The sequence below is a fragment of the Hakea prostrata genome, chromosome 8 (assembly GCF_041222555.1).
Source record: "Hakea prostrata isolate BN-2017 chromosome 8, UWA_Hpros_2, whole genome shotgun sequence".
NCBI lineage: Eukaryota > Viridiplantae > Streptophyta > Magnoliopsida > Proteales > Proteaceae > Hakea > Hakea prostrata.
In genome coordinates, this window is record NC_142607.1 from 45,451,788 (window position 1) to 45,472,531 (window position 20,744).

Consider the following 20,744-nt stretch of genomic DNA (forward strand, 5'->3'; position numbering starts at 1 on the left):
TAATAGCTTCAGGGCTGTTTTGTTGTTTGAGGGTAGGAGGTGTTGTTGGGGAGGCGAAGGCAGCAAACCCACTGAATATTGTCCAGAAAATGAGTCTGGAAAAGATCAATTTTAAGCAATGGTGTTCCAAGTAATTGATTGTTCTATAGGATAACAAAGCTAGGACTGGACCTTCTACACCATAGGTAGCCAGAGGGATTTAATACCAGTTCAGCTGCAGGGAATTACATTTTTTAAAACTTGTGCCTGCGGCTTTTACACACTAATTCAACAGCTTGTTCAATTGAGGAGGTTGAGAGAATTCAAGCCACGCCTACTCATTTCTGGAGAATTATTACCATTACCTTCTGCTTTGGGGGGGGGGGGGGTGTTTCTTTCCTAATATAGCGTTTAACTGATAGGTGGGTCATACATTGGCTTCTTAGTTCGTAATTTGACCTTTGAGACTGGCATCCAGAATTGTTAAGATTATAATTGTGATTCCCTCCGTGATTTGCTGCTCCAATTATTGGAGTAAAGGGAAATCGACCAGACTTGAGGCAATATATTGTATATCTTATTAATATAGATTCATTCCAGGGGTTTTTTTATTTTTCCCAAAACTTAATTCCAGTATTTCACGATTATCTTCTGTTAGACCACCTCAGGGGGGGTTTTTTTTTTTTTTTTTTTTTTTTTTTTTTTTTTTTTTTTTTGTTTTTTTTCCCCCCGCGCGGGGTTTTTTTTGTTTCCCCTTTTTTTTCCTTTTGTTTTTTTCACAAAATTTTTGTTATTCATTTCTGTTTTATTCTTTTTCTCAGTCAAGAACTTAATTCCAGTATTTCACGATTATCTTCTGTTAGACCATTGATCCTCAGTGCTGTGGCTTTGACCATATTATTCCTTTTTTCTTTTTCTTCTGGTTCAATTGCTGGTCTTTTGCCCACAGTACAATGATTTATTGCTTAAACTGCATTTTTTACCTATTGTTTCTATCACAAAATTATTGTAAATCAGTTCAGTTCTAATCTTATTCTCTAGTTTCCACTCATTCTTCCCATCCCAAAGTTTTTTGCTTATCCAGAATTTCTTCGAATCATGGTTTTTATCATTTCTATCTTTGATGTTTCTACTTGCTGTATGTACCAGTGATATGGTGCAACAGAAGGACATCTTTGCTTCATAGAACTAACTTTGATTCAATGAGGAAGTTTTTCTTTGTTCATATCCCATTGGTATTGAAATCGCTTTGGATATCTTTTGTTCATGAATCTGCACCTCTGTTCCTTTCTTTGTCAGAATTGCAGTTCATGACTTTGTACAAAAATCTCTACTGGTAAAAATAGTCGAGTCTTTCCATATTATATTCCTTCAAAAATCCTGCGACATGAAGCAAATGCATCTTAACATATGCAGGGATGTAAAGAGTGTAAAATAATGGCATGGTGAAGGAAAGCTGGGTCCTTGGGACATCTTGTCGTTAAATTGAAAAAAATAGGTGAAAAGAAGAGAACAGTTTTGTAATACTACACTGGTCACGTGTGAGGATGCACCTGACTCGATAATACAGGGAATGGAGGATGAGGAAGTGAGCCACGTGGGTATACCTGAATGAGCTGATGTGGTAGGGGATGTCTAAGCTGTTGGACCTGTTTTAGCAGTTGATTAAACATCTCATCACAAAATGAGACACCATTTCATTACTCACATCATGCGTAACAAAATGTGACCCCATTTCATTACTCACATCATGCATAATATATAAGCAAATTGTCGTTGTGTGACGCCCATTGGCTACCATGAAAAACCAAATAAAAATTTCTGAACTGTGTGATAATTGCAACCACATGAGTGCACTTTCTGACAAATTTATCTGATTGCTGGCCATCAGAACCACCCTTACTACATCCGATTTTCACCTGAACTTGATCTCTATTAGGAAATCTTGTGCCACGACTTGCAGCCATGATTACAAACAATAAAAGGCAGAGTTTTCTTTTGTTGAAATGATGGATTCATATTCAGACAGAGAGGAACAGCCAGTTGAGTCCTGCATTAGACCTCATTCATAGAGGTAATCTTTTCAGTGGCTAATATTTGACTTTTGACAGGCTAAAGGTCAAAACCTAGTCCAGATGCACCGAGGAATTTAACTTGTTGATATTTAAGAACAACAATATTAGTGGAAAGAGGTTGGTACACATTGATGTTCTCCCACACACCCTTTAGAGCGGTGTAGTAATCACCAACTGATTTGCAATTCTGCTTAAAAGAGAAGACCTCCTCATATAAATCATATACTTAGGCCATACTATTTTATATATATATATATATATATTATATTTTTTTTTTTAAAAAATCTTCCTGGACAGCAGCATGTTTTTATCTTGGCTGTGGCGTGGAACATTACATTTGGCAGCCCCAGAAGGCCTCATACTGTTCCACAGCCAACAAAGTAATGTAACATTATCTGTTTGTTCCCTCCTTATCCTTAGTCACAGTTAGTGGAGATTTGGGTTAGATGGTCCATCTTATGTTTGGTGGTGCTTTGAACTTTTAACTGTCTATGCCCAAAGGAGATGGTTGAAAGCCCTTGTCAGTTTAATAGATCTAACATGAAACTTTGACATCATCTATGTGATGCTTAGAATAGATTATAGAATTCTTTCACTGAGTAAACCAGATGCAAATAGTACTATGGTTACTTCTTTAACAGTGAGGTCCCTCTGTACACTGGGGCCCTTCCCTCACTTAATGAATGTTACTGGTAACTTGTACAGTTCACACCCTTTGGGTCTACCCACGAATTATCCATTAATTAGGTCTTCTCACCATCAGATCTACCTATACAGTAATGGCTTTTAATTATGAAAGTTGGCTAGGTAGTGAGCCTGTTAGTCCATTCTTGCAAGAGTAGGACCATACTAATCTTAAATATCATTTCCTGCTTAATGGATAACATTTGCTACCAATAGGGAATTTTTTATCATCTCAAATGGAGGTGATTGGATTCGCACTAATTGATACCATAAATTTCATACCAAATAGAGGTATATGATAGATCTTTGGCCTCTAACTTTTAGTTTTAGATATTAAAGGCACCATCAATAACAATAAGCATAGACTGCAGCCAAAAATCCCCAGACTATAAAATCACTCTGGGGTTAAAACCCTTGAATTGCGGATTAAAAACCTTGAAATCACAGAAAGTTATGATTATCAGCTTGGTTTGAAGTTTTGACTACAGATGGTATCAGGAGAAGAAAGCACAGTGATAAACTAACATGAGACATGGTGCTTGAAGGTCTCCCAAAATAGTAGGGTTGTGGCAGGAATAAGGATAAGCTGGTCTTCCACATAAAATGACCAATAAAACATGTCCAGAGAAGGTATTCGCAATGATGTACTTTACTTACTAAAGGAGAAAGATATCCTTTATCATCAATCAAACCCATGCAGAAGCAAAACTTTATGCCCATGGGGAAAAAACCCTTTGTGGTTAGGTCAAAAACAACAGACACTAACATGCTATTAGGACACTTCAGATAAAGATCCTCCTCCAATAACTTCTGTAAGAATAATGCTGAAACCCTAGGCGTGCATGTTCAATAATCTAGGATTCTAAATGAAAGAGGGAAAAAAAAGGTGGTTGTACAGAAAAGGTAGAATAAACCCTAACCATACTCATAACAGTAACCAAGAAGGAATCCAGGCACTAAAATCAATGCTCTGATACCAAGTAACAATAAAAGATCCTGAATCAGTACTTGGTTATAAAAAATAAAAAGAGAAGCAAAGAGAACATGGCCTGCAGTTTGTAGTGGGTAGAATACTCAGAGTGGGTAAGAGACTATTAATATTGGATGAAGGAAACAAATTAACCAGAGGCCACTGGATCCATAACTAATATACTTGGAGACTCGTACACTTAATTGTGAATAAATTATGTTAACACCCCAAAGAGAACAGGCACACTTAACACATCCATGGAACTTAAACACTTTGTGCTGCGAAGCTTTCATTTAGGAGTGGATGGAAGATGTTGAGCAGGTATATGTTGTGCAGTCTGGTTCTGAAATGTGCATAACAATTACTTTTGGGATGTCTATCGGTTGTTGAAATTATGTTGGCTGTCCTCTATTCTCTTCTGGCAAAGATGGAAGAGTGGGAAGGAGGCACCATAGAAGGTGGGATGAACTTTTTTTGGAGACTGGTGCCATTTGCTTTATGTTGGAATGGTTGGTATGAAATAATTGCTTGTGTCTTTCAACCTAAGGGGTTTGTTTCTTTGGTGGTAGGATAATGGAAAGAGACTATTATCCATTTAGCCAGCTAGTTTCCTTGTACTCAGCGGTCCTAGATTTAAGGGGCGTGCAAATACAATTCAAATATGGGGCAAGAGGGAAGATTTTGCAGAGAGTCTGTATACCATGGCGATGGTATGGCACCTTGAATGTACAAGTTACACTTTTGTGTCTTACTGTCTTTACAAAACAAAGTTTTGAACATTTCAACCTACCTAACTATAGTCTAAGAATCTTCTAGGCGTTAAACATAGTTTTTCACATTGTCTCTTCTTCTTCTTCTTTTTTTAATTATTTTTAAATTTTTTTTATTACTTTGAAGTGATTTCTTGGTTTCCATTCTGTATGTCTGCCTTTGTTGTGTTGTTCATCTTGTAAACTTATATTCTCTCAGCATGGGCTGTTCCTAAAAAATACAAATAGGTTATCTTGGGCATCAAACTGTTCCAGCTCATCAGGTGTGGCTGTCTCCACGTGTTAAACTTTTTTCAGTCCCACGATAAACTTTTTGTATATTCCTTTATGGTTGATTGGTTAAATTGACCATGCGACTTTTGAAGAACACATTAAATAATTCTAGGAGATCAGGATTTGACATAGATCACAGATAGCAACTAAATTGATGCCTTCTTGACTGACTTGATTGTGCTAATCCTATTCTTCTTTCTTACCAAATGTGTATTGACAATACAAAATTTACAAAAATTTACCTAAAGTTGTGGTAAAGATGCATAATTGCTGATCATATGCTCGGTTATTTTGCTTGTAAATGCAGCCCGAGTGATGTAAAAAGTCATTTTATTGAAGGTGATTGCACTCTGTTCAGGTCTGTATCTAATCTTTCTCTTGTTCTCTTTCTTAAAGCTTGTTATGGTTGTCCAGCCTATTCAATCTTAACTAATATCCAGTTGGAGCATAGTTCGGTGAAATGTGCTGAGCTGTAAATAAAGTTGATGTTTTTCTCTGCTCCTCTACTAGTTATAGATGCAGAAGGAAAACTCTATAGTTTCTTGACATTGACTGATTGAGTATCAATTATGTGGCTAACAATACTCTGCACAGAGTTTTCTTGTGTGTGTTTTCTTACACTGGGGGTGGGGGTGTGTGGACAGTGCTCATTTGCTTTCTGTGTCTCTTTTGTGCGCTTTTTTACCCCTTCTCAAATTATCATGTCTTTCTTTTTCAACCGTGTTTCACTAATAGTTAACTTAACACCAGGGGGATAACCTTACCAACAATTAATGGAGTCTGTGAAAGTTCGATGTTACTTAAGGTATATTCTAGTTATGTTGTTAAAGCATGAGTTATTCTAGAAATGCTGGCTAACCTCTAATATTGGCAGGTGCAGCTTGGTGTTCGGAATTTCTCATCATCTGGTATAGGACTTTTCATTTTTATTTTGAATTCCTTTTACTTTGTCTGTTATTGCTCTTGGAAATCTTATGGGCAAATTCTTCAAACAAGCTGGCTTAGTTTTCTATTTGTTGTTTAGATTCTTGATGGTGCTTATATTGCAACTGTTTCTGCCTTTCTCTTAGCCTGACTGGAAGAGCATATATCTGGCGCCCGTCTTTTGCATTTCTTGCACAGCTGGCTGCTGTGAAGAACCCTTAGCACAAACCATAGCACCTTCATGCAACTTGTGTGGTGGGCTAGAACAGGAAAGAGCTAATTGTAAGGGCTTTATTGTACTTACTATCTCTTTCCTTTTGAAAGACAATCCAGAAAAGAAGAAGGGGCAATTGAGCCCCAACTCTTCTTTTCTCAATCTCACCTTTATCCTTCTTTTCCAATACTGCCGGTAGGTCACACTCTCTTGAAGACAGTTTCTGCTCCAACAAACAGAACTGAACTGCTCCAAGCAATCTGTTTCCTAGTCTCCTTATTTTCTAATACTTGATTTGGGAATAGTTTGAGAAACTTGGTTTTGGAGCCCAACTTGGTCAGCCAAAAAACAACCAAGTTGGACCAAGATCTTGCTGAGTTGGTGAAATTTTTTTCTTCCCCCTTTTTTTTTTTTTTTGGGGGGGGGTGTGATGGAGAATTGAAGACCTATTTAAGAGAGAAGAAGCCCATTGGGTCAGGCCCATTAAAGGCCTAAAGCTATCACCAAAATCAGCCCATGACTTTCATGGGCTATGACTGTTTTAGTGGGTTAAAGTTAGCCTACATATTTTGATTTCTGTTGTCTAGACTTAAGCCCAAGTCTAGTTCTTGAAAAGTCAACAAAAGGGGCTGTGCTTTGAAAATAAAAGAACTCATTGTCAAAGGAGTTTTTCGTTATCAAGAGTTAGGTAGTAGTTGAGTATTAAAAGGTAGGTGGTGTTAGCTAGTGGTTGAATATTACCATTAATGTTTATGTCTCTTTAGAATGCTATATAAAGAATTAAGCTCTATAGTGATATTGATAAAAAAAACAATGCTATATAAAGAGACTTCTGTAAGAGGTGAGGACACACATCTCATCAATTGAAATCAAATTGCTTTGTTAGCATTCCTTATATATGGAGAACCCTTGAGTTTGATCAAGGTAGGTTGGTGTTCGATCCAATTGATCCACCTTGCGGTGTGAAGCCCGGGTGTTACATTGTTATTCTCAATTCCCTCATATTGTCCCTTCAATTTCTTCATCATAGTTTTGCCCTTGTTTTGAAGATCTATTCAGCCTGTATTGTTATACTATTATCCTTATAATACCACTCTAGTTTCAGCCCTCTTTCACATCTGAATTCTATTTTATCTTAAGTTTATCAAATCTGAAATTGATTCCTTGTGAAAGGTCCTATTTGGCTACTGTTTTGATCTATCAAATACAGTACTACATTAGGTTGTGTTGTTTCGAAGCCTTGTTTTGGTGTGAAGAATACAACTACCGGGATATTTGAGCTATTACTGAGATCTTGTTGAGATATCAAGACAGGATCAACTGAGATTTTAACTTATATTCCAAAGTCCTCAGACTCCCTGAAAAGGGATATTGCCATGGCAGGTTTTCTATCCGTGGTTTTTTGAGTTGCTTCTTTAGAATCTTTGAACTTCTTTGTCATGGTCTTGAGAGATTTGTTGCTTAATGAAATTCTTGGCAGATCTGAAGTTCTATGATGGTCCTTATACGTGTTTTGCTTTTGCCTTGTGATGCATGGCCTTTTAATTTTTTCCCCACTAGATTTTGAGGTAGCCCTAGATTGAAGGGATCAACTAGGGGCTAGTTCTTCCCGGATCTTCATGAACCAGCCAATTTGGGTAGGCTAAAATTGGTTGTGAGGTCTACTGAAGGTTATGGTTAAGTTATGATCATGGTTTGAATGTAGGGTTAGAACCAGTAGGGCATGGGGAATCTAACAGTGAAGATTTGGGGTTTTGAGGTAGAGGTTTGGATACTAAAGTGAAATTTCAACAAATTATCTAGGTTTTGAAAATGGAGGAGTGTTGGGGACTTCAGGGTTTAGAGTTGAAAATTTGGGGTTTCTAACTGTGGGAGAGGGTCAATCACTCAAAATATAGGCTGAAACTGATGGTTGGATTGTGAGATCTGAAAATTTAGTCTTCCCTTGGAAAACCGGGAAGATTCAATTCTAGGATTTTGTTATGAGGGTATGGCGAGCATGTGACGAAAATATGGTGAGTTGATGGTTAGATGTAAAGTAAACAGATCTTGTGAGATGCCTTACTTTTTTCAATTAGTGGAGATGAAATAGATGGTGATACAAAAATCTAGTAAAATTTAGAGTCAAAATCTCCACTCAAGATCTCAGAATCTTTGTTTGACCGAAATTTAGGACTAAGTTCACCCAACCGAAGCTTTGAAAGTTCTCCAACTATTTGGACTCAATCTTGCCAAGACACACAGCTTTCGCCTCATAACTGGATTTTGCTTACTGACTTAACTTTACCTATTTTTGCCGGATTCTTGGTCGTAGATGGCTAGAGGTGATTGTAGCACTTCTACAAGACATTTTAACTATGAACATTTGTAATGTATTACGCTTGTTTGAATTGTGAAGTTTGAGCATTAATCTATGAGTATATCATGTAATGACATGCTCAATAGGCCATTTTATGGTTTTACTTCAGCACAGCGGTTTCCAACTTGGGTTTCAAAGTGGAACTCACATTTACACTTATCTTTTTTCATGCATCTAAGGGCTCCACAGTGTCAGAAGGTTTGAAATAGTCTGGATGGCAAGTTTCAGCCCCAAATTACCCCTAATGCCCCTCGAGTTAAGCCTTTTGTTGAGGAAAAAGAATTTGAAAAAGTCGGCAAGATCCCTATGGGATCTTGAGTCAACTTGCTACTCTGGGAGGGCGGGAATTCCTAAAGGCGTTAATGGGCCAAGTTGGGTCAGGCAAGCTTAAATCCTAACCTTTCCGTGGGGTCCTAAACCTAAACCTAAACCCAAAGCCTACGTGTCAGGGCTTGAGAATCCCCAGCCCAAACCTTACCTTGCTAGGGTTTTGCTAAGCTTGATGCACTCTAATTTAACCTGATAGGACCGGGTAGGGTTGGGTTGGCCCTTATTGACCATGGACCTAGCCTAGATTTTTATCTCTTTTTAATTGAGAGTGTTAATTTAACTAGTAGACACTCATTTTCTAATATAACAATGATGGGCGTCAACGATGGGTTTGAATATGTTTAGTTCCTGCTATTGAACCGTTCACCTATACATTATAGATTTCAAGAAGGTGGATGCCCATGAGCAGCTCCAGCAATCTGACATGATATCAAAAAGTCATCATATTACATGAACCTAACACGGTATATATCCTCATCTATGAGACATGAATCACAAGATATACTTCCAAATCCATGCATTTTCTTCTGGAAGAATGATATTTATTTGTGATAACCCACTTTAGGTCTTTAGGGTTTGTGGGTTACTTGGTTATTTAAACTTAATTTATATACATAATTTTAGTCGAACTCAAGTAATACAGAGTCGGCTTAGGCTGGGCTGCGCTGGCCCGAGGGCTAAACCCAAATCCTACCCGACCTTGCCAGGGCCAGTTAATATGTATTATGGACCTGCCCTTTGGGTTGAAAAATCCGGCTGGGTTTGGGCTGTGCTCAGGACAGGTTTGGGCTGACAGGGTTTTGTTGACACCTCTTGAATTTAAGATCTTGGATGATGTAGTAAAATAAAAGTTAGAGATTGAAACTTAGGGATAAGTTGGGAAAACTAGTAATTTATAATGCTTAGATGGGGCAGCAAGCTATATCATAATAAAGGGTGACATGTGAAGGCCGTATTTCAATTAGGATGAGTTTTAATTGTAGATCTAGGCTGTGGGTGGGTAACTGTGTGTTAGGGTTTTCAAAAATGAAAATAATCAAAGGGGAAGTTTGAGCTTAGGGATTAGAGGGTTTAGAAGAGGAACCAAGACCAAATGGACCAGCACTAGATAAGGCTAATTCAGGCCAGTCCATCCAGATGGTTTTCTACGAGGGCCAAAAAGGGCAAAGATACTTTTCATGTGAACACTAAATTGAAACAGTGTCACCTCCCCCGTTTTTGGCCTTGGTGGAATATTATGAGAAAATTCTGTGGGACGCAAAACCAGATCGTGGGAAGATTTTTAGAACGGTCAATTTTGCCTGTGTGGGGCAGTTAGTTTTTTTCCCCCCATTTTTATTGAATCTTAGTCACTATTAGTTTCTTTCTATTTTTAGTGTTCAGAATCAGTTTATTCTTGACAAAGTTGCCTTTTTATTCTTAGTATTAGTAGTCTCTACTTTCTAAGTATCTTGGAGAGCAAGTACTACAGCTCTATAAATATGTATGGCTATAATCGGTTCTCCCTAACATGATCTAATGAACTGATTAATTGCAGCTTTGCTTTGAGTCTTATTCTCTTGTCCTTGTATGAGTGAGGGCCTTGCTGTGAGACCCATGGTCTATGGAACCTTGCTATTGACTGCTTAACCCTAGGGCTCAAGGAGCCTTGCTGAGGTGGCTAAATTCACCTTTCCTTGTCTCTTTTTCTCTCAGTTGAAGCCTACTGCTACTGCTCTCATCTACTTGAACGAGGTTGTTTACTGAATTTAATTGTTGAAACTATCCTCGTCCCACCCCCTCCCCGTTCCATCTTACCATCCCCTTCATTCGTCCCATCATTAAATCCATCGATCATTTCTTTTACCGTCGAACCCAGAGTTATTATTTTTCGGTCCACCATATTTGAGAATCCAACTGTCATGTAAGTCTCAGATTTGCAGCATGGTATCCCCTCCCATAGGACTACATTTGATCCAAGTTTGGAGCCACCGAACTACCTGGGTTGGTACTTTGGTGTGCAGCACCAAAGTTTCCATTTTGGTGACCATCCTTATATTTCAATCCAATCATTAGAATTGAGTGAAGCTTGCAGTACTTCATCTTGACTGGATCCTCTACCCACATGGAGAAGAAATTTTTCAATCCATATAGTTAGATTCAAGACACGTGTTCAATCTAAAAAGTCCTATTTTGAGTGAGGGAGAGAGAAGATCTGGATTCCAACATTTTTGGGATTTTCTAAAACAGAAGATTTGTTTTTAGATTGGAAACGTGTCATGAATCTAACTATGTAGATTGGAAAATTTCCTCTCCATGTGGGTAAAGGATCCGGACTCTACTTCCTCACCACCTTACAAGCTTCATCCGAACCAAGGCTAATCATTGTTTTGGTCTCTAGTAAATTTTTGTCGTAGTTTATCATCTTCTGATTTTGTGGGTTACCGGGCTAAGTCATCCTTAACTTTAGCCTTACATTAAACTCAGTGTAGTTGCAGTTCTTTAGCGGCAGTCACTTGTGAATTGAATTAGAACCTTGTTGATGGAAAGGAATCTTCAACCTATTTGAGAGGGAAGCTTTGATCAAATCACCTGGGATTCACACAATTAAGGAGATGACTGGATATCACGTACTAATCCACCCAATGAACTGGCTAGGCACTTTCACACAGAAAGGAGTTGACTGGATATTTCACACCATCCCCACCACAGTTTAGATCTTACTCACCAAGCTACAACTTTCACATAGAGGAGGAGAGGGCAGCAATAGCAGCTTTCTCAAACAATTTTATTAATGAAATTGGTCTTCAACAATGGGCCTATTATGAACCATCGGGAAAGTATGTTCTTTTTTTAAACTCCCAATTGATACATCTAGTTTTAAGAACTTTCATCAGTTAAAGAGGGAATGCTTTCTCTTTGTTAGATTGATTGATCTTTTTCAAGATTTTACACTGACTGTTGTCTTCTGGCAGGATTACCTCCACATATTGTTCTTGAAATGCCAGCACTATCACCTACGATGGTATGCAAACTAGGAAAAGTGGTTGACATGAAATTTTAAGGATGGATCTTATGTTGCATCACTCTGAGGTTCTGTTTATGTGTTAATATGCAGAATCAAGGTAACATAACAAAATGGAGGAAGAAAGAAGGAGATAAGGTAATTTGTAGTACAGTTAACAGCTATGTTTTCCTGGTGATTATGTACGCACCACTTTGATGGTTCTTAAGTTATTTTTTCTTTTCTGTTGATCACTATTCAACCTAACAGATAGAAGTGGGTGACATCCTATGTGATATAGAGACGGATAAAGCTACTATTGAATTTGAGAGCCTTGAAGAGGGGTAATACTCCCTTTGCCTACTATGAGCTTCTATGCTGGATAATAAGATTCATTTTAGAGATTAAGCATACTCTGGAATGCCATTGTTTAATTAAATTGGTTGAACTTTAATAACTATGATTCTGCTTACAATGTGGTAAACATCAATCAAAGTGGGTGACATTCCTTTTCTTTTTTTTTAATAATCTGATCAAATGAAGTAGTTTCACTTTTAATAATTTCTATTTGAAACTGAACTTGTAAGAAGGCATTGAACTCTAGCTTTAGGGTAGCAATTATAGAAGAGGGTTACTGAAACCCACCTCAGACAAGAAATTTCTATTACTGGTAACCATTTTTTTTTCTATGTTGGAAAGGTCCGCATCAGAGGCTATTCACCTACTAAGGCAACCTGTGGAAAAATCAAAGATTGCAAGAAAGGACCTCTATATTGAAAAGTAAAAACTGTTGTGGACCTAGGTACTGAATTCCCAACTCCAATTCGATTACATTAAGGATCAACTTTAGGTTCTTGTTTTGCACCTTATCATGGTTATGAACTAGAGGCATTAAGATGAGGTTTCTTGGTGGATTCTTTTTACTAATGATATTGTTTTGGTGGATGAAAGAAAAATAGTAATTAATGCCAAGTTAGAGCTCTGGAGATCAACCTTGAAAACAAAAGGTTTTAATATAAATAGAACAAAGACAAAGTATATGGCACGCAATTTTGGTTACACTAGGTTAAATCATGAGATGGTGAATATTGAGGGGTAGAAGATTTTGCTAAGTAATTGTTTTAGGGATCTTGGCCGATCATAAATAACTGAGGTGATACAAAGGATGATGTCTCGCAAAGAATTAAACTAGGAAGGATCCAGTGTAGAGGTGTGTCTGGAGTGTTGTGTTATCAGCGTAATGCTTCAAAACATAGAAGGATAATTTTATAGGACAGTCATACGATTAGATATGATATATGATGATTGTCAACAAAGAATCATCATAGATGAACTCAATATATTGGAAATGAGGATGTTGAGATGGATGAGTGGGAAGACTAGGAAGTAATGAATGATCGTATTAGAGCTTGTTTTGCATACTCCGGTACGTGACAAGTTGTGAGAAATTCATTTTATGTACAATGGCCATGTTCAATGGAGGCACTTAGATGCTCTAGTATGGATTATGGAAGAGTGTTTTTGTTTAAGTTGAAGGAACTAAATGATCTAGGGACAGACCTAAAATGACCTTAAGAGAAGTGGAGAGGAAAGACATGCACAACTTAGGCCTTTTTGTCAAGTATGACCTCCGATAGTGCTGATTAGGGAGCAAGAATCCATGTAGCCCACCCCTTTTAGTTGGGATGAGAGCTGAGTTGTTGTTGACTACCAGCAAACATCAACAGAGAGACTACAAGTTATACTGGTGGAAAGCATTACCTCTGGATTAGTCATCATAATGAGTTCATGAAAACCTAGTAAATTCTGTTTTCCAGTACTCTAAAAATTATCCCATGACCCAAAATGAATCTAGTACAATACAAAAGGGGCAAGAGTATCTGCATCATTTATTATGCCACTACTCTCCCTGCACTTTTCTTTCCAACCGCCCCCTTTCTGTGCGTAAGGAACTGGAGATAAAATTCTTGGACCTGTGCCTTCTGTCCCTTATATATGTTTTGTATTCTGATAATTGGACTTCTACTTGAATAACTTCTTTCTACATGTTTCAGCTACCCTTCAGAATTCTGTTGATTTTTTGGGGGATATTTTTGACAGGTTCCTTGCTAAGATACTGGTGCCAGAAGGTTCAAAGGATGTCCCAGTGGGAAGACCTATTGCAGTAACTGTATGTTTTGATAATTATTGTTCAATGCTACCTTTTCTTTATCTGTATGTCAATTGCAGCAACTGTTATTCATCCAAAAAACTTGCAGCAACTGTTATTTGATTGGCCACTTTTCTAAAGAAGGATTTGCTTGCTGGATGTTAACTTTGTGGATTTCTTTTTTAATTGGAATGCTACTCTGTTATGTTATCTGTCTGTAATATATATGGTGTCATGGGCATTTAAGGTATCTCATGTACATTTAACTCTTTCTGGTTTACAAGGTCGAAGATGCGGATGATATAGGACGTGTCCCTGCTACTGTCACCAGTAGTTCCAACACTAAGGAGGAAAAATCAACAGAGTCACCAGTCAAGAATGAAAATAAGGCACCAAAAACAAGTTCTCCTGGGTTCAATCCTGCAGAGCTTCCTCCACATACAGTTCTTGGAATGCCTGCACTATCCCCCACAATGGTGAGAACTTGGGAAGATAGTGCAACATTTTATTATGTGCATTTTCTTCTTTTCCTTTGATGCTTATACCACATTTGTATCTTTACCATTGCAGAACCAAGGAAATATTGCAAAATGGAGAAAAAAAGAAGGAGAAAAGGTTCTTATGTCTATATTTGATATTATTAAGAGTTATGGTGCAATTTTCACTGCAAATGCTTAGGCTGCCTTTGGTGTAGCTTTTCATTTCTCATTTAGGCCTGGAATGGCTGCTACGTCCAAAATAGATTCCTATTGCTGTTTTTGGTTGCTCATTATGTAAAATTCTAATTAAAGATGGTCATAATGCTTCATTGTCTGAAACTGATTTAAAAATGAGTGTTGATGTTGTAGAGCTGGTCCTGTTGGGTGCATTGTACCTCGGCCTCACATGCAGGCTTTGACATCCTGGTCATGTCACTCAGGGCGTTGGTTTTGCTGTTGGATGCCTTCCTAGGGCCAACCTAGGGATTTTGAGGAGGCCTAGCATCTATGAGGTGGAAGTTATTGTTATTGTCTGGGAGGGTGGTAGAGCAGTCACTGGGGGGGAGATAAGGATTTTGTTAACGCTGCAGGAGCAGTAACGATAGTTGGTAATGCTCTCATTGATGGGATATGAGTGGGGTAGTTGGAAATGGGCAGATGAGTCTTGGACAGCCTCCAGCAGTCAGTATTGAGTGGATAGGGTATACACACTTCTGCTATTCTTGAATTTGTTCTCTGGTCAGATTCATGTGAGTTCTAGGTCTGTTTGAGAATGATTGTTGGCAATAGTTCTAGTTTTTAGAGAAGTATAGAAGTGGGAGGTTTTGGGTTTTTGGTGAAGGGATGGAACATGGCTGAGAGGAAAAAGGAGTCAGATCCATTTTGAATAAAAATTCATTACAATCTAACTTCAGCAAAATGAACTTTTCATTTTAAGATTTTTTGTTTTTTCATAAGGTATTCACTTTAGATAATGAATGAAAGTGAAAAAGGGGGATGGGAAGCTCTTGCAAATGCCTCCTTGGTCTTTCTCATGTGGATAACTAGTATTGCTGTCTTTTTCTGTTGATTTTTGGTTGTCATAACAGATTGAAGTGGGTGATGTGATCTGCGAGATAGAGACAGACAAAGCTACTCTGGAATTTGAATGTCTTGAAGAGGGGTAATTATCTTGCTATTGCTTTGTCTTGTACATTAGACATCGTATAAGGTTCACGTTGTGGGCTACTGTACTACTTGCTCTGGTCTTCTCAATTCTCAAGTTGCTTCTCCATTTTCCAAATTTTCCCGAACCTTACATATTGAGCCCTTTTCCATCTGCAGTTCCTCTAGATAAATATTTACAGTTCTCTTATTTTAGCATGGTTGCTATATTTTACAATCTGAAGTTTTTCCCTCCTTTTTTTATTTGGGAGTTTTTGTGGACATCGTGTTGAATCCACTTCTACGTGTTTTCTTTTTCCTTTTGGTTCCATATATGCCCTATAGCAATCTTGTGAAAAGAAAATGCCACACTATTCACTTGAATCATAAACCTATTGGCTTTCCTTGACCACACTTGATATGAAAAATGTTTTCTTTTTCAGGTTCATGGCTAAGATACTAGCACCTGAAGGATCAAAGGATTTGCCCGTTGGAGAACCCATTTGTATAGTTGTAAGTTTCTAATTTTTTATCATTAAATCCATGCATGGCTTCATGAAAGGCTATGTGCAGTTACTTGTTACTATTAACTGCAAGCAAACTATTATTATTAATGTGTTGTGACCTAATCATGGATGAGTTCTTTATATCTTTATATATCCAAAAGACCAACGCATCATGTAGGTTTTGAACTCTCTCCTGCTGAATTGCTACTTGCCAGGTTGAGGATCTGGATGACATTAAAAAAGTTTCAGATGTTACCAGTGGTTCCATTGCTGAGGAGGAAAAGGCAACTCATCATGATGTAAGAAATGAAACAAGAGAACAGAAAACAAGTGCTTCTAGGATCAGTCCATCTGCAAAATTGCTGATTACAGAATTTGGATTAGATGCTTCATTATTGAAGGCAACAGGCCCTCGTGGAACACTTTTAAAAGGCGATGTTTTGGCAGCAATAAAGTCAGGAATCGGAGCTTCTAGAACTTCATCTTCCGCCAAAGACAAGCCAGTTTCATCACCTCAAACAAAACCACAAACTTCCCATGGGCCATCTTTGGAGGCACGCTCTCCACTGCATTCAGATACTTATGAAGATGTGCCAAACAGTCAAATTCGCAAGGCAGGTTTCACAAAACTGTTAATCAGCATTTACCAGATTTCCTTATATTTTAGTAGCACTTCACTATCTTCTGCATTTCTTTTATCTTTGCAAATGAAGAATGGAAATGAAGGTGCCCTGAAATACCTAGAATGCAACTGCTAGTAAGCTATACAAGACTTAAGTATCTAGTATGCGTAAAATCCAAACAAGGTGTTCCCTTTTTAGGAGCTGAAGATGCTGAACCACCTTGTTCTCGGCAAATAGCTGCTGGAAACACTGAATATCTGTAGCTACTTCATTGACTTCTGGTTCCTTGTTAGTTAGAGCTTTCTACCAGTGCTGGTATACGGGACCTATACTAATGTAGTAATGTGACTATACCGGAGCTGCTCCTTTGTTCAAGCATGAATGATAGAATCACAGTTGTCATGGAGCCTGGGCGACCAAGTTGTCTACGCTGGGGGGTAAAGGGATCATGGCGATGCCTGGACATCCTGGTGCCTGGAAATGTGGAGAGGACTGTGGATAGAATGCTGTTCCAGAAAGTGACCAGTTAAAGGAAATGAATGCTGATTTCTTAGTTGTTTGCTGCTAAGACTTCTTGTATTCCAAATCTGTACTACTCTTCTCGGTAAGGTGCCACTAACAGTGGCTAAACATGTTTGGCATGAGGCCTCTTGCTTCCTAATTTTACAAAGCAAGAATATGGAGAATTTTTTGTGCAAAATTGGAGAATATAAAATTGTATTATGTAGTCCTCATATTTGGGTTCTACTAAGTGATGTAGTTGTAGATAGCCAATAACCAGGATTCACCATGGATAGGTGATTTGAATGGGCTAAAATTGTGTTTTTGGTCAATTCTAGGGTTTTAGGTCAAAACTAGGGTAAAGGTTGGTAAGACCTGGCGTTTTATGGTAGGGTTATGTCAACTTTCTAGGATACTGTTCCTTGAAAGTGACTAGTTAAGAAAATGAAAATGGAATTCTTAATTAGGTGCTGCTAGGACTCTTTTTTTTTTCCAAATCCATACTATTTTCTGTTCTTGATTAGATGCCATCAACTGTGGCTAAAGATGATCAGCATGAGGTAGTGTGCCTTTTAATTTTGCGAAGCAAGGATTTGCAGAAACCTTTTTTTATGCAACAGTAGAGAAACACAATGGTATGCTATAAACCACTTTGGGTCCTTCTAAGTAATGTAGTCCTTGATTGATGAGAGGTCAACTGGAACCCACTAACTGAGATTTGTTACGGGCAATTGAATGGGCTAAAATAGGTTTTCTACTCAATTTTAGGGTTTTAGGTAATGCCAAGTGAGTATAATGAAGGCTACCAGTGAAGGTTATGGGTTCTGCGGATGGTTGAATATTGCTGAACTTGAAGAAACAGAAAATTAGTTTTTCTTACCAGATTTCTGAAAAAATAATTTAAGAGAAATCTGGGGCTTCTCATGATTGGATGAGCTGCAATTAAACCGTAGTACCCCACAGGTGGGGTGAAGATTCTTTCCAAATGTGGAAGTAAACTGATGGTTGGCTTGAGTTGGTGGAAAACTTGGGTATCCCAAGAAGTAGGGTTTTATTGGTTGGATTGGACAGAGAAATGGATTGAGCGATGATTATAGTTAAGGAATGTTGTGGTGAGAGTTTCAAAGGTTTTTGATGGTCGTATGCAAAGTAATTTAGGGTTTACAGAGTTAGAGGGTTAGGTATGAGTTTGGAAGTTTTAAGGTTTCACTGGATAGAACTGAACCAACTCTGGATTGAAGGTCAAGGGGATGGAGAGTATTATTTGAATCAGGTTGAGGATATTTTGATGGTTAATTTGGTCTATAATGAATGATGGGATGGAATGAAAATTAAAGGGGGAAATTTGGGGCTTTGAATTTTTTAGGATTAGAAGAAGAATTATGGGTCTGCAGATCCTTTAAGGTTACTTTTGTTGCAGAAATTTCTTGAGAGCAGCTTGTTTATGGAGAATTTACTTGAATCCCAAGAATTCAGCAGCTTGTAGGAGAAGAAAATAGGAAAGAAAGAGGAAAAAAGATTTTTTTTTTTTTTTTGGGGGTGGGGGGTGTTGTTAAGAAGTAGATGGTCATGCAACCATGCTATGCTATTGTATTTCACCTGTTGATAACAATAAACAAAACTCAAAATTCTATTCATTAGTTTGTTTTCACTTGCCCCTGTTACAATCTGATATAAAAGACTCGAAGACTCCTATACTAGAAAGGAAGGGCCTAATCCTTAACGTATTATGTAACTTAAACTTACTAGGACACTGAACTAGACTCAAAATGGAGCAAAAAAAGGGTGAACCTGATGCCAAAGGCCTCTACCTAGCAGAGTCCCAGGGACAATTCTCCTACAAAGCTCCCAGCAGTTTTTGCTGAGAGGCTGTTTTGATGCCTTGACCTCAGGTTAAAACTGTGATCCACAGACCATTGCGCCGATGCCACCCCTTAGACTCAAAACAGAGTCAATTGCACACAGCAAAAATAGAAAATTTCAGATAACTTAATTTGAACCACTAGTTCTGACCAGCCAAACCGGTTAACTTTAGAACATATATTAAGGACAAAGTATGAAATGAAGGTACTGAATTTCCCATAATCTAGGCCCATAAAAGTCTCCTATTACATAGAAAACCAATAGGAATCCAACATGTATAGAGCCCCTAGACTTATTGAAGCCACATTTGGTGATGAATATGCATCAAAATATCACTCAGTAATGAGAGCTTAACCACTAGCCGTACTTGTTCTTTTGGATGATCAGCCAAGTCCTATCTTTTTGGACTGTCATTCTTCTTATCTAGTACTCAGATATGCTTTTACATTTGGTTAGGGATGCTGTATTAGAAGTTCATGCTTTTTCTCCTTGTCAACGTGACTTGTATATTTTGCCAGACAGGGAAATATTTATGTAATGGAAATGCTAAAAATAGATTCTCTGCAAAGTATAAATTGGATAAAACTAAAACATTACTGCATATGTTTCAACTTTTGGATGAAGCTTTATTGTGCTCCTCTATCTTCCAATTTACAAGTGGTGGAGATAGTTGTAATACTCTAATTATTGAGAAATAAAATAGCAATTCTCAAATCTCAGGTTTGCGATGCATTTTAATGCTTGGAGTATTTTAAATTTATCAGTATTATGGTTATTTTTATGACTAAATTATCTTTAGTACTAGTATATAATCATCATTATCCTTATCCTCATCAATTATAATTTTGATTATTACTATCATTGTCCTTCAATCCTTTTGTGAGTCATTCTGTGGGCGTCGTAAGTTTGCAGGTGATAGCGAAAAGGCTACTAGAGTCAAAATATGGTACACCTCATTTGTATTTGTCCTCAGGTTCGTGACTTTTGGTAGTTGATACCTTATTTTCCTTAAAATTTTAGTCAACTTCTCAATGAATTAAAAGTGTGTGGTGGTTTCTGTCAGATGTTATACTGGATCCTCTCCTAGCTTTTCGGAAGGAGCTTAAAGGTATGGGTTATATGTGTATTTTTCTTCTGTGTATTCTTATTTCCTTGGGAAAAACTTTATGGATACTACTTCCACCAAATCTCTTTGCAGAGAAACATGATATTAAAGTTTCAGTGAATGACATTGTCATTAAAGTTGTTGCAGTTGCACTAAGGAATGTGCCTGAAGCAAATGGTAAGACATTTGTTCAAATGAATTCGTACTTTAGAAAATTGGAAAAAGGAACGGCACTGGTTTCTCCTACCTGATTTCTGGGTAGTGAAAATTTCTCTTTGTAGGCTAAAGGAATCAATCATTATATACTTACTATTATGTCTGAACTTCTACAATTGAAGTTGCTTGTATGTTTCTATTAGAAATGCAATCAAGGACCTGAAGATGTTTAGCTGAAGGGCCAAGAAGGGATAGTGATTAATGCTGCAATTGAAGCTTGCTGAATCATTATTATCACCCAAGTTTAAGATCATATAGGACTATGGCTGAACTTCATCTCTCTCTGCAGAATTCTACTTATTAGAATAACAGTAGGGATATTATATATTGCAGTTAGGCATTTGGGCATTCTGGACGCATTTGTTCTTACTAGTGGAACTTGGAGAATATGCAGTATTTTGAGTTCTCTTATCCTGTAGAAACCTTGATTTCAACCAGTTGAGTCCTCTCTCTAAAGCTTCCTTGGTCACTTCATCTTGATGAGTTGAAAGCTGGTTCATTGATTTGCTGTTTTCCGTATCGCTTGCCATTTATTTACCTGAGTTATTGATGTAAAGAAGTTCTGACCGCATTCTCTGTGCGAAATGGGTTTTAAGGT

At 37.7% G+C, this 20,744-nt stretch overlaps 1 protein-coding gene across 2 annotated transcripts in view; it reads left to right on the forward strand.

Annotated features, from left to right (window-relative positions):
* The window catches only part of LTA3 (Dihydrolipoamide acetyltransferase, long form protein), a 29,549-nt gene that overhangs the window by 554 nt on the left and 8,251 nt on the right, over positions 1-20,744 (forward strand). Inside the window, exons 2-16 of one of the 2 annotated variants that reach the window (XM_089166853.1) lie at positions 5,059-5,109; positions 5,502-5,556; positions 5,626-5,659; positions 11,533-11,582; positions 11,676-11,720; positions 11,832-11,905; positions 13,662-13,731; positions 13,995-14,186; positions 14,281-14,325; positions 15,278-15,351; positions 15,776-15,845; positions 16,054-16,452; positions 19,738-19,798; positions 19,889-19,933; positions 20,024-20,107. In XM_089166853.1, the coding sequence (XP_089022979.1) occupies positions 5,059-5,109; positions 5,502-5,556; positions 5,626-5,659; positions 11,533-11,582; positions 11,676-11,720; positions 11,832-11,905; positions 13,662-13,731; positions 13,995-14,186; positions 14,281-14,325; positions 15,278-15,351; positions 15,776-15,845; positions 16,054-16,452; positions 19,738-19,798; positions 19,889-19,933; positions 20,024-20,107 (1,349 nt within the window). The remainder of the gene's footprint in view (positions 1-5,058; positions 5,110-5,501; positions 5,557-5,625; positions 5,660-11,532; positions 11,583-11,675; positions 11,721-11,831; positions 11,906-13,661; positions 13,732-13,994; positions 14,187-14,280; positions 14,326-15,277; positions 15,352-15,775; positions 15,846-16,053; positions 16,453-19,737; positions 19,799-19,888; positions 19,934-20,023; positions 20,108-20,744) is intronic. The other variant, XM_089166854.1, reaches the window with a different exon arrangement.